Source organism: Zonotrichia albicollis, chromosome 10, assembly GCF_047830755.1.
Source record: "Zonotrichia albicollis isolate bZonAlb1 chromosome 10, bZonAlb1.hap1, whole genome shotgun sequence".
NCBI lineage: Eukaryota > Metazoa > Chordata > Aves > Passeriformes > Passerellidae > Zonotrichia > Zonotrichia albicollis.
The window spans coordinates 37,089,988-37,116,085 of NC_133828.1; the positions used below are offsets into that span (position 1 = coordinate 37,089,988).

The window sequence follows — 26,098 nt, forward strand, 5'->3', positions numbered from 1 at the left end:
AGATGCTTGGGCTTGGCACAATATGTTAGGTTTTGTGGTTTTTTTAGGGGAGCGAGTTTGTTATTTGGTTTTGTGGATTTTTTTGCTGCAAAATAGAAAGAGGTTCTTTCAGTTCACATCAAAGGTCCCCTTTTCTTCAATGTGGAGGTTTTAAAAATTTTAATTCAGTTTAATTTTACTTTTCAGAAGTTAACTGGGAAGGGGTTACATGCAAAAGTTGTTTGTGACAGTTCAGAATCTCTGGCTGAGCTGAGAAGGGAAATATATTTCACCCATGATGCCACAACTTGATACTGGGTTTTTGTGACTTGGAATAGAAACAGCCTCATACAGCCATGGCAAAATGATTCCTTAAATACACTGGTGAGATGAAGAGTCTAAGTGCTTCATTTTGACCAGTTGGTATCAGAACTTGATGGGTTTATGACAGTGGAATTTCCTTTGGAATTATTGGAATAAAAATAAGTTCCACTAACAGTTAGCTGCAGACTTTTTTTTTAAAGCCTTGTGAGAGTTCTGCAGGCACTAATGCAGGGTATTTCTGTCCCTTCCATATCTTTCTTGCTTGCTCTTTTTATTTTTTAAGTATTCCATCTTATCTTCACAGGACTTACTGCCCTGTGAGCCTTTCTTTCTACTGAGACATCTTCATAGCCCCTATCCAGCCTATCTTCTATGAGGCCAGCAAGCAGTTTGATGGGTTAGGAACATTAACATTACTATCTCTAAAGCAAAAGTAAAAATAGATTTCTATTAAAACACAAGCTTAAGGATTTACCTTAAAATTATAAATAAGATCCAAGAAAATGATACTGTATCCAGTAAAGCCTGTCCAGTCCAGAATATTTTAAGTGGCTTTTAGAATGTAATCTTATTGGGGCTGACTAATCTTTAAATATGTTCTTTAGCTTTGCATTTCATTAAAGCAGATGTTTTCTGTCCTTAAAATCATATTAAATCTACCCTGAGCCAATGCTCTGTAAACTTAATAACAAAATATTCCCCTTGAGTTCTCGCCCAAGCTGTCTCTGATTTTTCTCTCTTCACCAGGGAAGTCCTAAAGAGTAGGGGCTGTGTACAAAGCAGGGGATTTGCATCCAAACTTCATTAATGTAAAAATGTTAAATTCAAGTTTTTCTTTTTTTTCAATGGAAAAGTAAAAGCTGCTAAACTTGAGAAACAGGCTGTACATCAAATGATGGGCTGTTGTCATTGTTCTTTAAGAAGCAAGCTGTAATGAAAGTCTGTCACTGCTGGACATGTTTCATAAGGAAAATGCCATCCATCTGTATCTTCTTTTAATCATGTTTTGTGGGGGGAATTTGAAAGAGAAAGAGAGAACATGCAAGTAGATGGACACTGACTTTTGCCAGAAGCTTGTAAGAGTACTGACAGATGTTTAACAGGAGGATGGAAGCCAGGCATCACTGTGATAGCTCATGGTGGAATTAGCAGTCAGAAATGAACACTCAGCTAAATACCCTTTAAAAGTACTGAGTACTGTGGATTGTTTCAAGATATATTGAGAAGTATCCATTCAGATCTTACTGCTAACTACCTTGCAGCCTTATTTACTGTATACAGGAGAAAAATGTCACTCTCAAAATCATTGTCAAAGTTCTCCCCAGCCTTCCTTGCCCTCTGTGGCTGGTCTGCAGCAGGACCAAACCATTTTCAGCTGCAGCTGAGGTAAGCAAGTGAAACTGGCAGTCACTGGGGCATAAAATACAGCCTGCTTTTGTGACAAGGGTCAGGTTTTAGAGACAAGTAATCTTCCAGATTGCTACAGATCTGTCTGTGTCCTTTTGAAGATAATGGTGATCTGGCATCCTCCTTGATTGATTTTTTTCCAGTCATTTGTTCTTTAGTGATTTCTTGAGTTGTCCTGCCTTTCTCTGGAAGGGGAATGCTAGAGAGTGTGCTGTATGGTGCTGAGCTTTCTGTTTTTCTTTCCTTTTCATTTTGTTGGGAAAGACATTCCTTCTGTTGTGGTTCCCTGGTGGGGCTGATGCTGTGACATTATGTCCTCTGTCTGCCCCTTGCTAGACTAGTCTCTCTGCATTCCAGTAGGTTTAGTCTGATGCATGTACACAGTATTAACCAACTATAAATCATCTGTTAAAGCCACATGACATGCAAAAAACCAAGCCCATAGGTCTGGGGCTGGTAGCCTGAGTCCAGCAAATCTGCTCACTGTGAGTCCCAGCCCTGATCCCTTCTCCTCCAAACATAACAGATTATTTATTTCTTTATGGTCTGGAATTTTTATCCTACCACTTCCCAGTGCAAGCTCTCTCCATGACTATAAAATCTACTCTCACAAGCAGACTTTATTTTTTATGGCTTATGAAGCTGTTTAGTGTTGCCTGTTGGGTGTTTTCTGGAGAGGTTTGGACTGCTGGGATTAATGTCTTGGTGCCATCTATACTTCCTGACTTGCTGGCCAGTTCCAGCAGTTCCCTTGAACCAGAGCAGTTCATGTAGAAAGCACATTGAGAGCCAAGTTGCAGTGCATCGCATCCAAAGAGTACTTAATAGTCACACTTTCTTGGCAATATGCAAATGAGACTTGGAGGTCTTGACCTGTGTTTTCTGATGTTAGCAAAATTCACTGCAAATGTGCTGTGTGTCTCTTAGTCAGGCTTTCATTTATTTTGACTAGAGGATGTGATGAATTTGTGCGATTTCAAAGAAAATGAATGCAATTATGTATGCTATAAATGGCAAACTTTCAGCCTACTCACTGTGTAGGTCAGAGAAGCTGTTCTTCACATCAGCATGGGGTGCTGTGTTCAGTCCGTGCACAGCAGTGTGTGAGGTGCTTGTGTCCTGTCTGGCCGTGAATGCCCCGTGTGCTTCCATGGGCAGGATCTCCTGTTCCTGTTTGGTTTGCAGCACATGAGTCTGTTGTGTTTGAGCCATCCCACCTGCTGGAGCTCCTCTGCAGCCCCTGGCAGCGCTGCTGGAGCAGGTGGCTGACTCCTGTCCTCTCTTGCAGCGCTGCAGTCGCCCATCGAGTACCAGCGCAAGGAGAACAGCTCGGCGGTGCTGCGGCCCCAGGCCGGCAGGGTCCCCCAGCCCAACACCAGGCCCCATTCCTCTATTCCAGTAGGCTCTGAGAAGCCTCTGAAGGCTACAAGCCGTAACCCATCTCTCCCACCCCTGAAGATATCTACCTCCAATGGCAGCACAGGGTATGAGCACTCACAGCCCGGAGACAAGTATGAACAAAGCAAGGTACTGAGCTCATCTAATAAAACATGATCTCACAGCCCATTTCTTGTGCCACAGGTGATCCATGATGTTATCTTTCATTAGCAGCTAACCAGGTCAACAGGAATTGACGTACTGAAGCAATGGGGTAACATGTGATTTGGGATTAAACACGAAAAGTCCTGCCATCCACATGGATGACACTTCATCTGGAAACAGAGACAGAGCCTGACCCTTAAGCACTGATCTCGATGTTTTTCAGGGTACTGTGCTTGCAGATCTGTGAACTAGATATCCATTTCCAGTACTGGCAGAAGTAATATTCAGGCTTCTCTGATAGCCATTACCCACCTATTCCTGAAAAAGTCTGTGGTAGGGAAGATCTTAGACCTTTTCCCACATAACAGCTTGCAGGGTGCCAGCTAAAGGTATAATTGGGGTACCGGTGCGCTGCACACAAACCACCAAAGAGTCAGTGGCCACCAACCGTGTCTGGACCCTGCTGCTGTCTGAGGTTGACCAAAGCCAATTTCCATCTGACCTATATTTAACTGTGAGTATCCACTCAGCTTCATTTGTCTTTCTCCCCATTTGGCTCAGCACAGACCATTCATCTGTGATACCCCTGCAGATGAGAACACCCAGGGACACATGGGTGATGCGAAATAGGAGACTGGTTTGTATTAGGTTACTGCCACATTCAGATCTTTAAAATCCTTTTCTGCCAATGTGAACTTCCAAGTGTTTTGTGTCCTTTTCCCTGGTCTGGTTAGGCTGGACATGAAGTAGTGGGACTGCTGCCAGAAAGGGCAGGTTCCTCCGCGCCGGCCGCTCATGGGTTTGTGTTGTGTCCGTTTGCAGACTGATTTGGGAGGGTGCAATGGGACCTCTTCCATGGTGGTGATTAAAGATTACTATGCACTGAAGGAGGATGAGATCTGTGTGAATCAAGGAGAGGTGGTTCAGATCCTTGCTATCAACCAGCAGAACATGTTCCTGGTGTACCAGCCTGCAAGCGACCACTCTCCAGCTGCTGAAGGATGGATCCCTGGCAGTATCTTGGCTCCCCTCCCTAAATCCACTACAGATAATAGCGATGGAAGCATCAAGTAAGTGCCCTATTGGCTTCGCTGGGAGCACTATGTGGATTTTTTGAGGAAAATAAAATAAATGAATAAAAATAAACAAACCCAAATGGTAGGGAAATCCTGCTGATTTTTATCTACAGTGCCATTGGAACAAGCTGAGTGGTCAATCCGCAGCGTCGGGCAGCCATGGTGGATAGCTCGGGTTTTGCTTATTTTCATTTTGTGGGATTTTGTTTATACTTTGGAGAGAAATAAAACCATAGACGGTTAAAGATATGCTTTATGTGACACCATTTTACACCAACATGGACCTGCTTGGACTGGACTTATATTTATGTTGTATTAAGTTACTAATCTATATATTGGTTATAACAGCATCTAGATTAAAAAAAAAAAAAAAACAAACACAAAAATCCAGGCTCTGTGTTGGACTGAGGTTTGCTTCTCAAGGAGGAGAGATTTTGTTGTCTATGGCAATTTCCTTGTACAGCTTGTATCTATCTTCTTTTTTTTTTTTTCATTTGTTTTGGGTTTTTTTCTGTTTGCAGTAACTTTTGTAATATATTTTTTTTGTTTGCAAGACCCCCATCCAAGTACATTCCTGTAAAAAGTATTTTGCACTATTTAAAAAAAAAAAGAAACAAACTCACATTGATGAAGTCAGGTTGTGCAATATAATGAATAGTCGCAATGTTCATCATTGTACCTGTTATGTAACTAATTTTAAATGTACTATTTTAAATATGTAAAATAAATTTTCACTATGAGCATGTTTTAATGAGGTAAAACAATTAGTTTGACCCTTTTTTGTTTGTTTTTGTTTTGTTTTGATTTGATTTTAATTTTGTTTATAATATTTTGTTGCTTATTTAACAAATGTGTGGGTATATATTTTTCTTTTCTGATTTTAGAAATTTGTCAGTCTGAAATGACTAATGCAAGGAAGTGGTTTTTTGGTATTAAATACAGAAGGTACAACCCTCTTTTCAGTAATACCTGTTGATTTCTTTTAACATCTAAAATTACTAGATGGTAATGCATGATGTATGCTACAAATTGTGTTACCTTACACAAATACCTCAAGGCGCAGAATTGAACACGAGGAAGGATTTTGTGACAGATTCACTAAAAATAATAACTTGATCTCTGCTGCCGTTTCAGTTAAGAGAAATGATGACTTTACCTGTCAGTCAGTAATGAATGCTACCTGGAATTGCATGTTAAGCCAAAGGAATTGCTTGGCACATCTCTTGCACATCCGCCACGGCCATTCCCGGGTTCCTCTCTAGCCACAGTTTGCAACCACGTGCCCTTAGAATCATCCACGGTACCAGACTCCTGGTGAAGACTGATTTCATGGCAGCTGTACAGTAAAATTCTGCATCAAATTCTGTAGGCAGATGAATTGTGGCCAGGAAGGTGTAACAAAATTGAAAGACACGTGAATTGCACTTCTTTCTCACTGCAGTGTGATTTAAAGTCCTAAATGATGTTTTTGAGAATCAAACAGCTAAAACAACCCTGAAAACAAAAAGATGCTTGAATAATAGGAGTCCTATGAGTAAAAAACAACCTGGGGCTTTGCTATCTTCAACCCTATCTGGTCTGCCAGATCACAGTGACTGCTTAGTTTAAGTAATAAAGCTGTTTCTTCTGTGACAAATACTGTACACAAGATATACAGTCAATCCAGCGGTGTTGGCACCATGAATTATTCACTTATGTTCATTATATAGATCAGGGACCCCCATCTGCCATGTTCTTGCTTCTTATATATCCTAAAGGAAAACATACCAGTCCTGAAGTGTTGGATAACTTCCCCTGCTGTGCAGTTCACATTTGGACTTTGTCCAGAAACACCCAAATTCCAGTCAGCACTCAGTGCCTGTCTGAGTGGTGCGGGGTGTTCTGGTGCTCCCTGTGCTCAGACACGACTGCCCTCACAGGCTGAGTTAGTGCAGGCTCCTATCCTGGTTGCAGAAACAGTTGTCATGCCCCAGTTGAGTCTCGTGGCTGTGGCAGGGTTTGCTGGTTCCTCACCTGAGCCGTGGTACAGCTCCCATCAGGTGCTGAGGGAAGAGCAGGAGGCGCGTAGGAGGCAGCCGCAGTGTTCATGGGGGAGCGTCGGCTGTGTGGGGCATCCTGTGGGTCCTACCTTGCTAACATACTGCGTTTTATTGGCATCACAGGTGATCCCTGGATTTCATACAACTTCCTTTGTAAAATGTGTCAAGGTACTGTAGACGTGACATGTGCCAAACATTGGGCTTAAACATGCAAATCAAATTTGCATGACTTAAAGGTGGGCAGATGCTTTGAACCTGGATCCCAGCTCATCACACTGCTGTTTTGAGAGCTTTATGCTTTGGACAACATACCCCTCCCCAAATTCCCCCCCAGCCTGTCCACTATTTTAACCAAATGAAACCCATATTAAGAACTGGTTTGATTTTTTCTTATGTCTGCTTTGATATGCAATTCTCTTGTCAACACAGCATTGCTCTTACAATGGTTGATATTGTTCTTTTTTTATTTTTTTCCAAGAATAAGGTCATAGGAGCAGTAATAAAGGGTGAAAAATTTACTGGAAATGGTGCCTGCTGTAATGCTAGCCAAAAGCCATGGCTGACTGATCTCCTCTTTAACTGGATTGGCAAAGTCAAATGGGAAATTCTTGATCTTGAGAGACACAGCAGAGCTTGTCATTCTAGGAAATTACTTATCTCTTGGAAAATTAATAATACAGTTCCTATTTATTGAGCTGTTTGTGTTCTGAGAAACATGTAGTTAGCAACAACAACTTGAATTTCTTAATTTTTTAAAGTTTATTATACTGACTGATCTATTAAAACCATCCTTATATATTTATATTTGTTACACTACTTTCAACCAACGAGACTAAGGACCAGGTTGGTCTTTTAAATGTAGCAAAATTAAAATAAATCTCTATTTGTGGCAATGCAAGACAAAGTCCCTGAAACCAGACGACCAAGTTTGAGTTGCCTGTGCTTCCATCATGGACATTTTTTCCCTGCTCCATGCATTTAAACAGCAAGTGTGGCACAACATCTGCTTTGCAGAACTCTTTGGTTTGGTTTTTAACTTCAGCTCTCATTGCTGAGATTGAGACAGGCATATTGCCTGCCAGTGGCTTTTACCTTCTAGGGAATTGCAGTAGTTGCAAATGTGGATGCTGGTTCCCCTTTCCAAAACCTTCCTTGCTGCTATGATTTGCCATTTGATTGCTGCGTTTTTTGGTACAACAGGAAGTCATGTTCATGGCATACCCTGCGCATGAGAAAGCGGGCGGAAAAGGAGAGCAGTGGCAAAAATGAAGCCAATGGGCCTCGTAAATCCAAGGATATTCTGGGGAACAAAGTCTCTGTTAAAGTGAGTAAGGCCATCTGAAAGCTCTGTGCTGCTCTCCTGCTTCCCATCCTTTCCACCCCCTGTAGCATCCTCTCCTGAGAGAGGGAGGGGGTGGCAATTTTGAGTTTGGGTTTCAGTTTTTTGTTGTTTTGTTTTGATTTTTTTTTTCAACTTCAGTTATCTTTTTTTGGTCCTTTTTTGTAGTATCCATTTTAGCAGGATTTTTGCATGCAAGATAAAATGCAGTCTTTGTTTTTTGTTTTCTTTTTCCTGGCATCCCACATGCAAGTAAGTAATCTTCATTAAGAAACCCAACTATACACAGGGTTAAATAACTTAAAATTGGGACACTAGTGATTTACTGACCTCTGATCTGTTTCATCAGAGCAGCTGCAGCAGTGAGAAAGCCACTGGGTGGACCAGTGGCCTTGCTGATGAGTTTTCTTTAGGTCAATATTTCACCAGATGTTAAGATAAGGGGTTCCCAGTATGGGATTCTTAAGGTTTCTGGTCTAGGGAGATGGTCTCAATGACCTTTTTCTTTCCATGTTATCAGACAGGGCAGAGATGCTGACTCTGCCTTGCCAGGAGAAGGTCTCGTGTGTGTGCGTGTGCGTCTGTGTGTGTCTGTGTGTCTGCGTCTCTCTCTCTTTCTCTGAGATCTCCCAGTATGGAAAAGTTTGAGAACTGTGGGGTTAAGCTCCATCTTCTGCTCTGGGTGCCTGACTACTGTGCTCCAACTCAGAGGATCCACCCCTATAAACCGACCATGAGGCCTGCTCAGGACTAATCTGGGGCTTTCCCTCCCAACAGAGGCAAGCAAACACTTGTGATTTTGACACAACCAAAGCCCAGCCTTGATGCAGGAAAGCACTTGAGCATGTCCTTTGGATCCACCCCTCTCCAGGAGAGTCCATGATGAAGTGTTTTCCTTTGCAGAGGCTTCCTGCCCAACAAGCCTGGTGCGATAGCCCTGGCATGTGCAAAGGGAGGAGCCCTGGCACTGCATCCCTGGGGATGAGGAAGCACTGGGTCCGTGGGAAGCGCTGCTCCAGCATGGTGGCACAGCTCTTCCTCCTCTTGCTTCCTCCTTGTTTCCACTACCTGAATGAATTGCAGAATCACTGCTGCTCCTCTGGCAAAAGCATGTCTTTGCCTTTGCTTCCCTTGTTTTGTTGTCAGTTTGTTTTTTGTTTGTGTTTCAGGAGCATTTTCCCTACCGTTACCCATTTCCATGCTGCTCACAAATCTGCTGCTCTGCCCTGACTAACCAATCTCTTTTCTAATCTCTTGTTCTCTTTCTTCCTCTTCATGCTGCCAAACAAGGAGACAAACAGCTCAGAGGAATCAGAGTGTGATGACCTTGACCCCAATACTAGTATGGAGGTAGAGACAATCATCCTTGTGATTATTTTGTCCCAAAAACATGAGTCTGTTTTGAAATGCCTTTGCTGCAAGGGGAGTTGGTGGGTCTGTATTGCTTGCAGATATGTGTGCCAATTTAGTGTGAGTCACAAAAAGTGTCAATTCTGGTTTTGCCAAGCCTTGAACTGGAGTTTGGCCTTCCTTTGTAGTGGGAGCAGTGGAGGGAGCTCAGTAACAAGCTCCTGCTGAGCTGGAGGCTCACACAGCCACCCTCAGCCTCTGCTTCCCACCTGAGACCTCATTCCAACAATAATGCAAGTGTGTCAACTGCTGATAAATGTAGCATCTTTCTATATTAAAAACACCCTTTGCCCTGGCAATATATACTTGAGCTGCCAGTCAGGCCAAATGTTGTTGTACCACAACCAGTATTTTGTCTAGAAAGTCAGAAAAGACAACATTTCCCTTTTTTCTTAGCAGAGTGGGAGTTGCATTTCTTTCAAGGTACTGAAGGGGAGTGGTAAAACCAGCTGTGTCAATGTACCTGTGTCTCAGGGAAGGCTGATGCAGATCGGTGGACCCAAATGCTACATTATGCTACATTATGCCACTATTTTTCCATTGTGAAACCACCAGTTCTAGTGGAGTGCCTTGTTGAGAGAGCCTGAGAGAACTTAAATCATTAAGAGTTATGTGTCTGATTCTCCTCAATTAAGATCTAGCAGAATCCTTGGCGGTTTTTTCTCTTGTTTATAGTGACCACACAAAGCATTTCTGTACATTTTTCCAAGGCTGAGAGAGATTCCTGCTGAAACAGGCAAGGACATGGTGCAGAGAGCTGGTGATTTTGTGGTGATGACAGGACAGGTCACTGGAGAACAGAGATATCTGTGTCCTAGCAGAATCTCCCGGATGCTGTCAGCCAGACTGCACTATAAACATCCTGCAAAAGAAAGCTGATCTTCCTCCTGAAGGGAAAATAAAAAAGAGAGAGAAGGGCATTGAGGTGCACCACCTAGGCAGTTAACCTGCTTTTATTTAAGAAAGCTTGCTTTTATTTTAATTGTGTTGGGATTAATTGTGTACAAAAGGAAAGCTTTTGACCCAGCTGACATCCTGGAGAGTGAATGGTCCTCACCTCAAAAGCTGCATTATTCTCAGGAGGGTGTTTGCATTTTCAAAGAGTGTGTGTATTTGTTATAAGGCAGTGCCCATTATTACACAGAAGTCTGTGTGATTTTCATTCACTGAAAATTGTTCTGTGGACCAACAGGTGGCTGAAACAAGGGTGATTGTGCAGAGCTGGGTGAAAATCACTGTTCTTTTGCAGAGGATTTCTGTGTTTTGACTTTGTTCAACAGGAGGAAAACCAGATGGTTTAGAATTTCCAGTGGGAGGTGTCTGAATCCTTGCCTTGTCAGCATTTCTAGTCTTTCTGATGGTTTGATTTGGGTTTTTACCATGGTACAGTCTACTGTTCTGAAGTTCAGGAGAAAAAAAGCCTTTCTTTTTAAACCAGAAGACACCAATGTGAAGTCTCAGCTGTGGTATCAGTCTGCTGTTGGGGGAGTAGCTGTGTGCCTTGTGTGTGACTGTTTACACTCAGAAAGCCCCGTCCTGCATCTCCCAGGTCACTTACTGGAGGTGGCAGTGCCACTGCACTGCAATCCCCAGCAGCCACACTATTCCTCATGGCTTGGAAAGCTCACGTTTGCTTCTGGCAAAACTCTCTGGGGCTGAGCAAATAAAAAACAGCAGAGAAAGAGAAAATAAGAGAACAATTGTGGGGTGACTTGCTAAGGTCACACTGCCCTGCAAGGAGCAGCACAGCCCTTGCTTTGTGCTGGTTTTAGTACATCTGCAGCCAGGATTGAGTGTGGTCATCTTGTTGGTCTGGCTAAGAAATACTGGGGGGAAGGGATTGCTTATACCCAGTATAAACTAAATAAATCATCTGGGGGGAGCAGAGCAAGGGCGGGCTCATAAAATGCTGGTGAAACCCTAGAAGAGGCCATGGGGAAGCCTGGTCTGTAAAGGTCTGAGGTATTCACCTACTGGAAGCAATGACTGCTCTCCCTTTTCTTTCATTTATGAGTGTTTTGATTCTCCTTTCCAAACATGTTACAATAAATAGTCTACATTACAGCTTGGGAGGCCAAAGCCTTTTCCAATTAAATCAGAGGCAAAACAGGCTAATTCCAACACCAGAGCCTGATTTAGGGGTTCTTCAATCTTCTAGGCCTCGTGTGCTGGACTTAGATTACTTAGACAGCTGTGCTGCCCCTCCAGCCCACCTGTGTATGCAGTGAATATCTGCATCTCTCCTGGTTTTGCTTTCCCTGCTCTGTGTGGAATGTCCACTGAGTGCCCAGGGCAGCTGGGGACAATGTGACAGCCCAAGGAGAGGGGACACGCTGTCCTCACAGGTGGCCAGGCTCGTGAGGGGTGTTACAGATGCTGGGAGTGGTGACAGCAGAGCTGTGTCCTGGCCAGCAACACCCAGAGGTGCCTTTCCTGTGTCATTAAGGTGAAGTCATCACTCCAGGCAGGTAATAATATCAGGGCCAGTGACCTGGCTTCTGGTGTGGCACTGTCACCCCTGCCACCCCTCCTCTTCCCATCGTGCACGAGAACATGCACCCAGTGCTAGGGCAGAGAGGGCAGTCTCTGCATGCAAAGCAGCATATTAACATATTAATTACCTGGAAATGTGGGTGCAATTTATCTCCACCCTACTTCCTGCACAAGAGATCAGGAAGTCACAGGACCCATGAAGTGCCACAGCTACTGTAGCCCTTCAGATCTGGCTTTGTTTGCTATTTATGAAATACCACAGTGGTGTCCATTCAGTAGATTCCAGGTTTCTGGAAGCACTTTGCCTTTGTTTCAAGGGAACACAAAGAAAGAAATGTGGAAAACATATATTGTGAGAGCAGGAAACAAATTCTGGGTGACTGTTTAAAAGAGCTAAAATCCCACTAGTGGGTTTTTGTTCACACAGGCCTTGGAGAATTTCCTATTCATTGTAGCTTTGACTAGAAATAGCATCTCTTGGTGACTGGTTTTTTCCCTCTTTGTTTATTAATATGTAATGAAAGTGCATAAAGATGGAAATGAAGTTTGATGTTTTCCCCCCTAGTTTTCTGCTTTGTGCTGTAGTTTCATAAAACAGAAGGCACAAACTCACCCATTAAGTGTGTGAGTATAGGAGCAGGCACTTAAGGGCCACGTGAGGGACAGGAGTAACCTGCACTTAAGGATCATCAGGGACTCTTTCCACATATCTGTAGGAACTGCACAGGGACAGGCAGCTCCACCTCTGGGAAGGTGTATGCCCTTGTGAATCAGTATCCACACCCAAGTCTGGGGTCCTGGACAATGACACAACTAATTGTCCTGCAGTTCAGTGTTGTAACATCTCATGGGGTTGCAGTATTGCTGAAGGGGTCACAAGGCAGCTGTGCAGATGCCATCAGGATACCTCTCTTGTAAGGGACTGTCCTTCCAGCAGTTAGAAAAGCTAAACCCCGCTAAATCCAGCAGCAGCTCCTCCCATCTCTGGGGTGGACCTCAGGTGCAGGGCTCTGACATGGCTCCAGACATTTTGCACAACTCCAGCTGCAGTGCTACAAGTGCTGTTGGTGACACATGTCTGTCACTGAGCTCTGGTCTCTGTTCCAGTGTCTCTGCTGTGCAGAGCAGAGATGAAGCCCAGGCCAAGTCAGTGAAGTGCCATCCTTAGATTAGTGAGCTGAGCTGCTGCCAAGGTACATATGCTGGGCTTCCTGATCTGTTTGTTTCAGTTGTGACATTTTAGCATGTCAAGAATTACTCAGAGACACCTAGACCAAGATAAGCACTAGGAAACAGGCACTGTGGAAGAAATATTGTGTTAGCAACCCCACACTCCATGTGGTTGAGTAAGTAATGTTTTGGTGGATACAGCACTGGCTCCAAGTCACCACTCAGCTCAGGCCAAGAATTCCCAAGTGCTTTATGCCTTCAGCCCCTGCCTGAGGTTGTCCACCTCCAGAGTAGATCTAACAGAGTAGTATGAGCAAATATGTCAGTATTGTGTTTTAACTCAGTGACAAAGAGGTGCCATGAAATGGTTTACAAAATGCTCAGCTGCTTGTCTTGGAGTAAACATGCCCTCTGCTGTTTAGGTGAAGCACTGACCTTGTTACAGAGGGCTTGGTTTGCAGACTATTCTTATGCTTTGGGGAAAAAGCAATATTCTCACTCCTGGTTTTGATATATTCCCTTAAAATGAGATTGAAACATGGCACTGGAAAAATCTGGGCCCTTCTGTGCACTGGTGTGTGTGGGCTGGGTGTAATCCCTCCAAGGAAGTGGGGTGGGCATGGCAAGGACACCCCTGCCCTGGAGGACCAAACCCTGGCCAAGGTGAGCACCCTCCCAGGCAGCTGAGCTGTGTTTGCAGAGCGCTTTGGGACTGGCCACTGGCGTGGCAGGATGGCTTCTCCCTCCCCACCAGATAAAGCATGTGTGCACAAGTGAAAGATAAGATTGTGCTAAGAATTAGGGCAGTTAGAGTCACTTTGCAAATGGGCTCTGCAGCTACTGATGCAGATGCCTTTCTGTCCTTATAACATAAGCTTAACAGAGAGTTTCTGGAGAGATCCCCATGCTACTTTTCTAAAGCCTGACTGTTAGGTTACACTTAATTGACCTAGCTGTAAGTCACTTAGATCCCTGCAGGTCCCCAAAGGCATTCAAGTGTGTGCCTTATGTGCCTGGCTTGGTCTGAGCCCTGAAACGGTGCAGGCTGGAGGAGGGAGAAGCAACATCTATTTCTGGCTTTTTATTGAATAGCTTGGACCTGTCCTCCCATTCCTTTATCTCATCCCTCTCCCTCCTGCTGCCTGGCATTGCTTGGTCAGTGTTAGACCCCACATTACTTGAGCAGAGACCATTTCATGTTCTGCCTTTTGTTACCTTGCTTAGGATTTCCATTTTCAGCTGTCACTGTATGGGAAACAAACTCTGCTGGCCACAGAGGGGAGAAATTTTAACCTGCTCTGGGCCATGCAACAGGTATTTCATCCAATTAAAAAAAAAATCTACCGCATCTCAATTAAAATTATGGAGGAAAAAAGGAAAAAGAGTACATCTGTGTTTCTTACATGCAGTGCAAACTGAGTTTGATCTCCTTAGGGTTTTTGTTTGCATGGTGTGGACTCACACTGAAGATGGAGTGAGAGCTTCTTGTGGTTCCATTCCCAAGAGTTTGTCCTGGTGCAGAGGTTTGTGCTGGGATTCCTTCAGGTTGCCCTTGTCAGCATGAGACCCTGGGCCACCTTTCCCTGCTCACGGCCACCGTGGCCACAGGTGCTCAGCTGAGGGCTGGGCTGTGGGATCCTCGTTCAGGCTGCTGCAGGAGGGGTGGGCAGGTGTGTCCACGAGGGGATCAGCCCTGGCAGCAGCAGGAGGCTGTGTGGAGAAGCAGCACATGAGCTCCCATCCTCTGAGGCACTGAGGACACGCTCTGGAGCTCCCCTTCTGCACCCCCGGGGATTACAAACCTATTTGGAAAGTGAAGAAATGGTCTCCAAAGGTCTTGCACTTTATCTGGAAGGGCTCTGTGGAGGCTGCCAGCTCCTACCCTCCAGCCAGAGCCCAGGACCCTGGCCAGCCTGCAGGGAGAGGCAGCAGAACCCCAGGGCCTGGGAGCAGATGTGGAACCACTGAGCCGGCCCCTGGATGCAGATCTGTGAACCTTTGCTTTCCCATTTCTGCCCTTCTCACCCCAGCATCTGACACCCTCCTTCAAAGCAGAAGAAATCCCATTCCCTAATAAGGTGCTGTATTAAATCATTTAAATGTTCTCATGCAGACAGACTTTTATTTTGTCTAAGCTTACAGCAGGCTAAAGCTGTGCTGTGCCTGGGGGGGTGTTGTTAGGTACCATTTGATTAATTAACAGATGAAGTTTTGGGAAAGAAAATCTAAATTTTACCCAAAGACTCTTCCAATAGTACATTGCAGAGATAATTTTCTTTCTGCTATTCCCATGGTGAGGCAATGAAAAAAAAAATTGGTTAGGCAATTATTATAAATTATTGTACCTTGAAAGTCACTAGAAATGCAGAATTATTTATTTATAGGGATATCTATTACATTCATCATTGTAGTTGCATCTTCAAATGAATCCTTTAGAGTAATAAAATTAATATAAAGTGTTAACTAGTGTTTCTTTCTCCTGATCTCTAATCCTGCGGGGATGGAGATCAGTGAATAATAAGGGAATTTAGTGCATGCTGCAGGGAAGGAAGGGGAGAGCTTTGGAGAAAGGATTTTTCAGTTAAGCCAAACACCACAAAAATGAAGATGTACGTGGAAATGAGCCAATGCCTGGGGTTACTCAGCTGAAAAGTAGATGGTGTCTGTGAGTGAAAGTGGCAAGCAATGGTTACCCACAAAACAGCTTTTTCTTCCTTTGCTGTGCTGTGTGAGAGATACAACTTAATCACAAAGATCCATCTCTCTTTTTTTCACCTGCACAGACAGGACAGAGGATGTTTTCCATCCAGTACTCCATTGTGCCATAATTTCTTCCTGTCTGCAGGTCCAGGGGCTGTGTGTGGATCCAGGGGCTGTGTGTGGGTCCTGGAGTGCTCCCCACACCCCATGTGCTGTGGCAGCACCAACTGCACCCTTCAGAGGGACTCTGTGCTTTCCGTGTCATGCCTGGTTCATTTGGGCTTTCTGGTGGTGCCAGGGGGAAAGCAGACCCTGAGGTCTCAGTGCTGGAACCAGAGCTTTGCCTGGGGCTGCAAAGAAAGGCTCTGAAACCAAAATGAACCTGAATGTGCCCAAATGCCTCCTTGAATGGCACCCTGAGCCATCGACCTTGGAAAACTATATATAAAGCCAAAATGTAAATATAAATCTTGAAGATGTATCTACTTTATTGTGAAGGGTTATTGCTTCTGTTTTGTGGCCTGGTTTCTGAGCCTCTGCAAAAACCTCCTATCAGCTTTGGCAGGCCATGAATTAGGTCACTGCTTCATTGGCATCTTCCAAAATAGCTCTGAAATAAATAGCAACAGAAATATTTAAGACAAGACAAACCACATTGGTGTTTTTGGTTGAACATGAAATGGCTTGAACATGAAATTATTAGATTAATTTTTAATAACAAGGCTGTATGAGATTACTAAAATAGTTAATGAGGCTAAAACCTCCATACTATTGTACACCACAATGTAGTTAGGATAAATTCTGTAAGAACTCAGTGGAGTTGTCTTTTCTTTTTCCACCTTTGCTTCCAGAGTTACATTGGCACATAGAGACCACAGTGTAACAGAAGCTTTTCAAGTCTTTGCTAACTTGGTCAATTAACTAGTTAGATAAAATAACTCCTAGCTGTCCAAACCTAGTTTCAAGCTAGAAAGTTTCCAGCAGTCCAATGAAATAGTGAATTTTCACTCATGTTAATAGAGCAAGAATTGTTGCAGGACTGATGCTTGACAGTGAGAAAAATGAAGTATTTATGGTCTAGTGCTTTACCTTTTTTCTGCTGAAGCTCAGCACAAGTTAAAAGAAATTTCCTCAGACCTGGTTAGTGGGCAGAGTGCTGGTGATGTGCCCCAGGTGTGTGGTGACTGCAGGTGACACAGGTCTGGAGGCAGGTGCACAAAGCACCTCTGGGAAGAGTTAATGGCTTCATCGTTATCACATGGCAAAGAGGAGGCATGTCCACCCTCCTCAGCCTTGGTGCTGTCTGTGCCTGTTACCTTTGATGCTTTTTCAGGGTTCAAGAAGCCAGAGCCTTCATTTACTTTCCCATGTGTGTTACTACTAGAGCCTGCTGCACCTGCTGGTGGTTAGAAGGTGCCACTTGTAACCCCTGCAGCACTTCTGCAGTTCTGGTCACCATGGTACCTTGTGAAAACAGATGCCTCTTTGTCACTGTCTAGGAAATAAATGCTTGTGTCTCTTTGTATTTTTCAGATAATCAACCCCAATTTCATCCAAGAAGGTGAGTTGAGGACAGCTGTGCTGCAGTTGTGATTTCCTTGGTGCCACAGCAAGCTCTGCACCTAGCAGCATTTGCAGCTAAGGCAGCTCTGTGCTCTCAGCCCCCAGGCAAAGCAGGCTCCCTGCTGGCTGCTGAAGCCCCCAAACAGTGACATCCCCAAACGTGCCCTCTCACAACCTCATGCACCTGCCAGAGCTCAGGGCTGGGGGATGGATGCTCCTCTCTGCCTCCTTCTCTGACCTATAGACAGCTGGCTTTGACTGGAGGGCAGTTTTAAGGACACAATCCCAGGACTTCCAGCTGGTTGGGACCCAGATCCCATAGTTCATGCTATAATGTATTTGCTAGCCTTGTATGAATCTAGATATCCCCAGCTGAAGATTAAAAGTGGTGTTTGTGTGTCCCCATGTTTTTATTTTACAGTGGCCCCAGAGTTTCTTGTGCCATTAGTGGACATCACCTGCCTGCTTGGGGACACAGTGATGCTGCAGTGCAAAGTCTGTGGGCGACCCAAACCAACTATAACCTGGAAGGGACCAGACCAAAACATTCTTGACACTGACAACAGCTCAGCCACTTACACCGTGTCATCCTGGTAAGGTGCTGCCTTGTGGATCCCAGCATAGCTGGTCCTGGTGGTTGTGTTACCCTCAAACATGGCACCAGCCTGCCTACAAGACTCATTAGGATGCAGTTAATTAAATGTGGCATGGCATGCCAGCACATCAGTGTGGCAAACACTGGCTGGAAAGGGTCAGGCTTTAGGGCTGGGGTGGCAGTGCTTGTTTCCCAAGCTGGTGTAGGGTATATCCACAGAGTGCTGCTGGCAGATGTCAGCTTGCTCCTGTTGACTTCCCGAGCCAGCTGCAAGCCAGAATGTTTACAAGCCATTAGTTTGGCTAGCATTGCCTGTGCTGGGGCTTCTCTGCTTGAGCTTGATGCCTTGGTCTCCTGTGGGAGTCAAGCAGACCAAATCCTCACTAGCTTGCAATACCCCTATCACTGGGCATTTTCCCATCTTACTGGCAGTGGTGGGGTTGCAGTTTTCCTGAGCCTTTCCTCAGCTGTTCCTAAAAAAGCCCAGATGTGCTCTGGGAAGGCTACATCTGGCTTGGACAGAAAGATGCTTGTCATAATGTTCCTGGCTTGGCTAGCAGAGAGGAAAACTATCTTTACAACTGGGAAGATTCAGAAAGATCTGGAGTTGAATTCAGGTCAGGTAACAGCCTGCTGCTGGATGCTCATCTGCAGCTTATATAAGAAATTTGGGCCAAGCTGCAGTGGAAATCTCCAGGAGGCAATCTTTCATTTCAACTTTTCAGCACTTCTGGCACAGGCTGAAATGCATCCAGGGAGTACAAAGTCACTGAAAGTGAAAAAAGAACAGTAAGAGAGAAGGGATTTTACATGTTCAATAAAAAAACCCCTTACATCTGATCAAGAGCTTCTTTCAGAGACCATTGGCTTGTGCAGCTGCCCCAGAGCATCCAAAATTGTCTTTAGCTATTGCTCAGTAGATCTCCTAGTGCCTTATCTTCAGCCTCTGTCTGGCTTGGGATGGGGGGATATTTCCATACAGGGTTCTGGTTTTCATCACAGCCCTCTTCCTGTTGGCTCCCCGTGCACTATCAGCACTTGCATTGTCTTGTTACTCAAATAATCTTTCCAGTGAGGACACTGCCTGCCAAGCAGAGGCCCAGCAGATCAGTGGCTCTTACAAATCCTGCTGGCACGAGTGTGTGGGTTTCAGGGAGAGGGGATATTTCTGTCCTGCTTTAAACCAGCACTGTCAGACCAGCAGAAGCTGCAGACTCTAGACAGTTATCCCAGCAACCATGTCCTTCTGCAGTACCTGACAGATTAGGCATTCAAGAGCTAGCCTAGTTTTGCCATCAAGGGAACTCATTGTTGGCTCTAAGCTGGGTCTCCAGTTACACAAGCAAAATCCTTTAATTCAGGCCAGCTCCCTCAAATTGCATATTGGAGATTGAAGTGTGCAAACAGCACTGACTGTGAACAGACATGCTGTAAATTCATGAGGCTGCACAGAGCTGTTTATTTTCTCAGATTGGCCCAAAGACTGAGCATGTCTCACAAAGTCAGTGCTGTGCTCTTTATCCCTGGCTGCTATGAGATGTCCAGTCTTCCAACTGGGGCCCTGGCAGTAGCATCAGATCAATGGCACATGCTCCAGGGGCCTGAAGCTCCCTGGAAATGTCACCCTGTGCTCTGTGACTGCTCCCTGCATCTGTGGGAAGCCCAGTTTGTGTGGTGTGTGTTGGGCTTCACTGCAGAGGCACAGCAGCTCACCACCTCCCATGACAGGAAAGATCTTCATGGGTAAATCTTTCCAGATACACCAAGTCTAAGCAACCAGCTCTGGACAGGCACAGGCAATGTTTAACTCCTGGACTGCTTGCTGCTTCAGTGATCCTTCACATCTCCTCCTAGACCACAACAAACATGAGGATTTGCCTGGCAGGCAATTTGGACCAAAGGTTTGGTGAAAGGTTTCATTAACAGCCAGACCCTGACATATGAAGGGGTTGTACTTGGACATCAAATTGACAGAGGGATGTTCCTTCAAATGAGTTAACAGGACTTGTGTGCATGTCTGCTTGCAGTGAGGCAGGGCAGGAACTTTATAAAAACCATTAGCAAGTGAAGCAGTGTTTTAAAACTTGGGCTTCCTGCATCCACAGTGACTCAGGAGAGCTCACCTTGAAGATCTGCAACCTGATGCCCCAGGACAGCGGCATCTACACCTGTGTGGCCACCAATGAGCACGGAACTGCATCAACCTCTGCAACCATCAAAGTCCAAGGTAGCACATCTGACCTTAACACACGGGATTTTCCTCTGTGTGGTCCCTTGGGGGCTGGCAGCACACAGGAACAGCCCATGCAGAGGCAGCCAGATGTGGAGCTGTGCCAGGTGAATTGAGATGTTAAAGTTGTACCACCATTCCTCAGCCACAACTCCCACTGACGGCTGAAGGCTTTGCATACTCCTTGTGCTTGATTAAGTCATCTGGCCATAAACATCACATTTGGGAAATGAAAATGCACTGGCACAGGTTCAGCTCCTGCATCCTGCTCCTAGTGCTGCTTCCCAGGAGCTCAGCAAGGTCAGCCAGGGGAAGCTCAGCTCCCTTGGGCAGATGAATCCCTGGGGGAATGATGCCCCAGCTGACTACAGGAAGCTCTGGACTTCAAAATCTCCCTGGAGTGGGAGGAACTGGGATCCAGTGACAATGATGTTCTGCCTCCCCTTCTCTTTAGAGTACAAAGGAGGTGAGAGTAAGACTTAGCCTGGGTGAAACTGTTCTTCAGGGATTCAACTTGGTGACATGTCTCCAAGCCTGAATTCTCAGCACTGTAATTAGTGACCCATCTAATTGGAATGAACATGAAATGATGAGTTGATGCTCATTGCCTCCAGCTCTGAGAAGGGATTTGTTAGCACTGGAGATGAGGTGCCAGCTGTGTTGAAGGGGATGGTCCACAGATGAATGTCTAACTAACAGTTACAGATGCAGCAATGTCACGAGCATTTAAAAGTTAATTTATTTGGTCTCACAAACCACCCTGGAGATCCAATTTCCCCCATTTATCCAAGCTAGTCAGTGGCTGCACTAACTACTCCTGTGCTGAAGGGAGCCCTAAGCAAAGGACAGAAGGATTGCTGGTCATTTGTCAATCTGGTCCCAAGCACACAAAGCAGCCTACACACAGAAGAAAATCTGAATGCCTTGTTTGTGTCATCTTTGGGCATTCAGGGGTAGCTGACTCCTCACCTGGGGCTTAGTTAAGCCCCTCCACAAAGTGCAGCTGTCCTCTAGTGACCTGCTGTACCTGATACACCAGATCTTCAGAATAAAGCTCTAGCACTTACTGATGTGATGCTGGATTTGGTATTGTTTCCTCTCTCTTCCCAAGGTGTGCCAGCAGCCCCAAACCGCCCCATTGCTCAGGAGAGAAGCTGCACCTCTGTGATCCTGCGCTGGCTGCCCCCAACCAGCACAGGCAATTGCACCATTTCAGGCTACACTGTGGAGTACAGAGAAGAAGGTGAGTGTGTGAGCTGGGCTTGCTGGCTGTGACACTGAGAACAAGGTAAATTTCTTTTATGACACAACAGGTCCCAAAAGCATTCATGTCCACTGGTGTGCCACTAATTGTAGCTTACAGATCTCAAAGTTTAAGGCAGAAAGAAGCCCTTCTATCATCCAGTCCAGCCTCTCATATATTACAGACCTTTCTATTTCCTCTGGTCCCTTACAACAAGTAAAGTGTGCTAAGCTAAAACATATCCATCACTAAGGCATCTTTTTATCATCTGCATTTTACCACCATCCTTTCTGGTGGGTGCTTCCCAGAAATGCAAAACCAAATCAGCCTCATTATTTTTTTTTATCTGGATAAAGTTGCAGATCCCTGCATACTTTTCAAGCTCAGCTCTGAAATCCATTTTTTCTTAAATCCAACCATGCATTTCCCCTGAAGAATTACATAGATATTAAATGCACTGTTTTCCCAATATGCACAGACATATGCTCTTGAAAAGGGCATTTGAAATGATTCACAATCCTTTTTGCATTCCTCCTGCAAAGGTGTGAGAGTCCCTGGCAGTAAACCTTGCCTTAGGCATATGGCCTCTGTTTTTCCCCCTTTATCCTTCAAAAAATCCTACCCCATTTTAGTAAGTGTGCAAACCTAATCACTCCATCATGTTAATGACTTCTCCTAGTGAGTATTTTATCTTGACCCTCACTGTGCCATCAGTGACTGGCATTCTTGTAAAAGAATAAAAGCTCCTTTACTAAGAACAACCACAAAAAAAAAAAAAAAAAAAAAAAAAAAAAACACCCCAGCAGTGTTTTCAGTATTCCTCCCACTTCAAAGGCAAAACTGACTCTTGTAAAACCAGCCATGACCTTGTGAAACCTGGAAATCAGAATCTGTCCACAGGACATACAAAATAATTGGGTCATGTTAAATAACATAGGGATAAAATGCCCTGAAGTTACTAAAATAAGATAAAATTTTATGTATTCTTGAAAAAATCTCCATCTGTGACAGGGCTCTGTGTTCCAGGGGTCATTTTCTGTTCTCTGATCCTGTACAGATGAGTAAGTACTGGTCCTTTGGTTGTCACAGGTTAGGCAGTGGGGTTTGACAGGAGCAGAAACACATGAAGGAGTCACACATTTCTTTGCTGCAGTTCTGCTCACCTGCAAGCTGCCTGTGTTAAGTGTCAGAAAGCTGGTTCCCCTCCTGGAGCTGCAGCTTTCACTGTAGCCACCACATCTTCATCTGCAAAAGCATTTGGATTGCACTGATGCCCTGTCTCAGTTTTATCTCCCTTGCCCATGGTTTTGGGTTTTTTGCAGTATTTCTGCTACTGTTTCTTTCATAACAGAGCTGTCATCAAACCAGCCCTCCCCTTCTCTCTTACCACACTGCCCTGAGACATCACTTGTAGCTCACAGCCACAGCTACAGTGCTGGAGAGATCAGCTTGTCCCTGGGCTGAGCTTTTCCCATCATTATCCTGAGTCAACTGAGGGCCATTTCCTTCTTTTCTCATTTAGCCAGATGGGAAGGTGTCTGCAAGACAAAATAGCTTCTTGTGATCCATTTCTGGTTTAACAGTCTGCTGTAACACCCTTAAAACCCCTGTAGATTTTACCCTCCCATGGTACTGCCTAAGCTGGGAGGAGAAAGCCTCAGCCCTGAGCGAGCGCTCCGCTCAGCTCCCCTTCTCTCCCTGTGTCCCACAGGCTCGCAGGTCTGGCAGCAGTCGGTAGCCTCAACCCTGGACACGTACCTGGTCATCGAGGACCTGTCCCCAGGCTGCCAGTACCAGTTCCGAGTGAGTGCCAGCAACCCCTGGGGGATCAGCCTGCCCAGCGAGCCCTCCGAGTTCGTGCGGCTCCCGGAGTACGGTGAGTGCGGCTGCGGGGGAAACTGAGGCACAGGGAACACACCTGGGCCCTGGAGGGTCTGTTTGGATGGGTCCTGATAAAAGCTGGGATCCTGCACCAACTAGGGATGTAAGAGAAAGCTGGGAGGTGCTCGGAGCTAGCTGCTGACCCCAGAAAGGATTTTTGTGTCTTCACCTCCATCCAGGCTCAGAGCCTGCCTCTGCCACAGAGGCTATTGCAGATTCCAAGCAGATTCCTGCTTTCTCCCCCAAACTATTTCTTGTCTTTATCTCTGCCCAGTGGGCTGCATGTCCTGGCTGGTGTTTGTCCTGCCTTTGCAGTGATGTTAGCAACAGCTGCAACTTCTGGTGGGCACCCCAGCTGGGGGCTGCATTTCCACAACCTAAATATCCCCCCTTGAGCAATGCAGCTGGAATGGGAATTCTGTGATGGAGGCAATTCCCAACACTCAGTGCTGCAGGAATTTGGGGCACAGCTCACTCTCAAGTGCTGTGAGCAGAGCCCACTTTTCCCATGTTTTAGCAGCCCTGGTGTGGAGATAGGTCTGTGACTGGCTTGGACAGCTGGTGCTGCAAGGAGCAGGAGCTCACACAGCAGAGCTCTACCCCCATCTCTGAGGCCCTTTTCAGCCCAAAACTGCAAGGACAGTTTTGTGTCCCCTTTATCCATACCTTCCCCTGGGGAGCTCTGGCATTTAGTGGTCCAGCACACAGGAGCTGTGCCTGAGCAGTAGGAAACTGGACTCCTAGTGGTAATGTTTCCTGTTTTAATAATAAAATCTCACATAATTTTCAAATATGCTGTTTATAGTCCATAGCAAACTGTCTTTATACCATCTTCCATATTCTTTGTTCTCTCAGACTCTGCTGCTGATGGTGCCACTATTTCATGGAAGGAAAACTTTGACCTTGCCTATGCAGAGCTGCATGAGATTGGGAGGTAATGCTAACCCTGCTTATCATTGCAATAAAACACTCAAACAATAGCTTGAAGCTTTTTCCTTGGTGAAGAGTTTAGGTTACTTTTGTAGTTAGCTTGAAAGCTGCTGCTCTTGTCAAAGAACATTGCATATCAGATACTGATGAAAATACTGAATAAATTATGTTTTTCAAGATAAGTTCTGATTTGAGAATTGCAGATTGGCAAACTGGTGAGCAATTAGGCAGCCAACTCTCTGGCAGTTGGTATCTTCTCTGTCATCTCTGATTTGAGCTCCTCTTTTGAAGTCATGATGATTTACTGGCTCAGGATAAGCTTAACCCCAAAGACTGAGTTTGCCAAAACACTTGGGCCTATGACTGATTTATCTTTGCTGATTGGGAGGGTGAATTGAACAGAGCCTATTAGGAGCTGCACATGTTGTCAGCCCTTTGTCCTCTCCACAGATAACAGATAAGGGGCATGCAAATAATTCAGGTTAATGCAATTATTTCTTCAGCTCAGATGTCAGAGACAATTCTGGGGCTGAAAGGACAGGAGTCCTTCTGGTTCTGTAAAAAATTGGGATGTATTATAAGAGCTCAAGTTCATGGTTTCACTGTGTAGTTTTACTTTCAGGAATGGTACTATGGTCTGTAGGAGTTTCCTAAATGCTGATAGCTTTTTTCCTAATTTCTTACTGTGTGTCTGAAAAAATGAGACAGAATGGTAGGTCAGTGATTATTTAACATGGGTTTTCTTTCAGTTGTTTGAGAAGGTTTGGTGTCTTTAATAAAACAGCTGGAGAAGGGAGACCCACAGCTAAAATAAAAGGAGATAGAACCTGTAAAAGTGGCAGCAAATTGAACCCAGGGGAGGTTGTTAGAGGATATCAGTGTGGCTGCACAAAGCAAAGTGACACCGTTTGCTCTCAGTGTTTGCTAATCCCCAAAGAATCTCTACACCCAGGGTAAGAGACAGAGGGCCTTTGTTGGAAAAGGTTATGAACAACTTGTTATATCTGATGCCTTGTGAAATATTAATGTGATGAATCAAAAAAAAACCACTTGGAAAATCACAGTGTTATTGTGCTAAAAACTAGGCATGATTTATTCATGAAGCCACCTCATTATTTTGTTTTCTTTATAATTTCAGGGGTCGATTCTCCATAGTAAAGAAATGTGTCCACAAAGCCACCCGGAAAGATGTTGCTGTAAAATTCATTAGTAAAAAAATGAAAAAGAAAGAGCAGGCAGCACATGAAGCAGCTTTGTTACAACACTTACAGCATCCTCAGTACATCACTATCCACGATACCTACGAGTCTCCTACTTCTTACATCTTAGTTTTGGAGCTGTAAGTACACAGAGCTGGGATTTAAGATTTGGGTAGGAATCCTGTTAAAGCCAAGCATAAAGATCACCCTGAGTTCAGCAGGAACAAGATTTCATGGATCAAGATGTCAAATGAAATAGCCATTTTCTGCAGAGTTTGCACTGCCTTTTCTTTACAGGGAGTAAGATTAAGAGGAACAAATAAAACTGCTTTCTACTTGGGTGAAGCTTGGGTAATTTGTGCCACTGAAAAGTATCAGACCTACTTGGGCAGTTTTGTCCACATTTTACATTTCAGTAAAAGTGTTTCAGCTAGGTCAAAGCCTTCATCATTCTGATACCTTTTGGTGAAAAAACCTGTGTAGCAGCCGTGCTTGTCCTGTAAGAAAAACAGCAACCAAACTCCAAAATGCCTTGCTATGGTATATCCAACAAAGTATATCTGGGCTATTTCATTGTTTGTTTGTACAGATAAATAAACTAGGTGGAAAACTTTTATTGGGTTAGTTTTCCCACAGAAAATATTACCAGCTGAAAATGTCAATGATTTTTTTCTCCAATTATGTAACTAGCTCTGTAAATAAATAGATGGATCCAAATAATTAAGAAGTTCTGTTTCCGAAGGGATTGTCTCTGTCTCTTGAATCCATCCTTAAGCAAATGAGTTTACTTTAAGAGTGTTGCTAAATTTGTCAAGGACTGGAGATAACAATTGAGGATTAATCATTCTACCACTTCCACGGCCTGCAGTATCTTGAGATATCAGTAAATACTCGTCAGATCTTGCATTTTATTTTCCTCCCTTTTTTAGGTCACAAAATTTTGTTTTCAGACATTAACTGTTCCTAGAGGTGCCATGT

The 26,098-nt window shown here is 44.7% G+C and overlaps 1 protein-coding gene across 11 annotated transcripts in view; it reads left to right on the plus strand.

The window, feature by feature from the left end:
• The window catches only part of KALRN (kalirin RhoGEF kinase), a 463,005-nt gene that overhangs the window by 428,983 nt on the left and 7,924 nt on the right, over positions 1–26,098 (plus strand). For 10 of the 11 annotated variants that reach the window (XM_074548811.1, XM_074548813.1, XM_074548812.1 and 7 more), the window contains 11 exons: positions 2,999–3,237; positions 4,075–4,322; positions 7,568–7,691; positions 8,997–9,056; positions 17,013–17,040; positions 17,464–17,635; positions 19,743–19,864; positions 20,979–21,110; positions 22,822–22,986; positions 23,847–23,925; positions 25,060–25,260. In XM_074548811.1, the coding sequence (XP_074404912.1) occupies positions 2,999–3,237; positions 4,075–4,322; positions 7,568–7,691; positions 8,997–9,056; positions 17,013–17,040; positions 17,464–17,635; positions 19,743–19,864; positions 20,979–21,110; positions 22,822–22,986; positions 23,847–23,925; positions 25,060–25,260 (1,570 nt within the window). The remainder of the gene's footprint in view (positions 1–2,998; positions 3,238–4,074; positions 4,323–7,567; positions 7,692–8,996; positions 9,057–17,012; positions 17,041–17,463; positions 17,636–19,742; positions 19,865–20,978; positions 21,111–22,821; positions 22,987–23,846; positions 23,926–25,059; positions 25,261–26,098) is intronic. The other variant, XM_074548814.1, reaches the window with a different exon arrangement.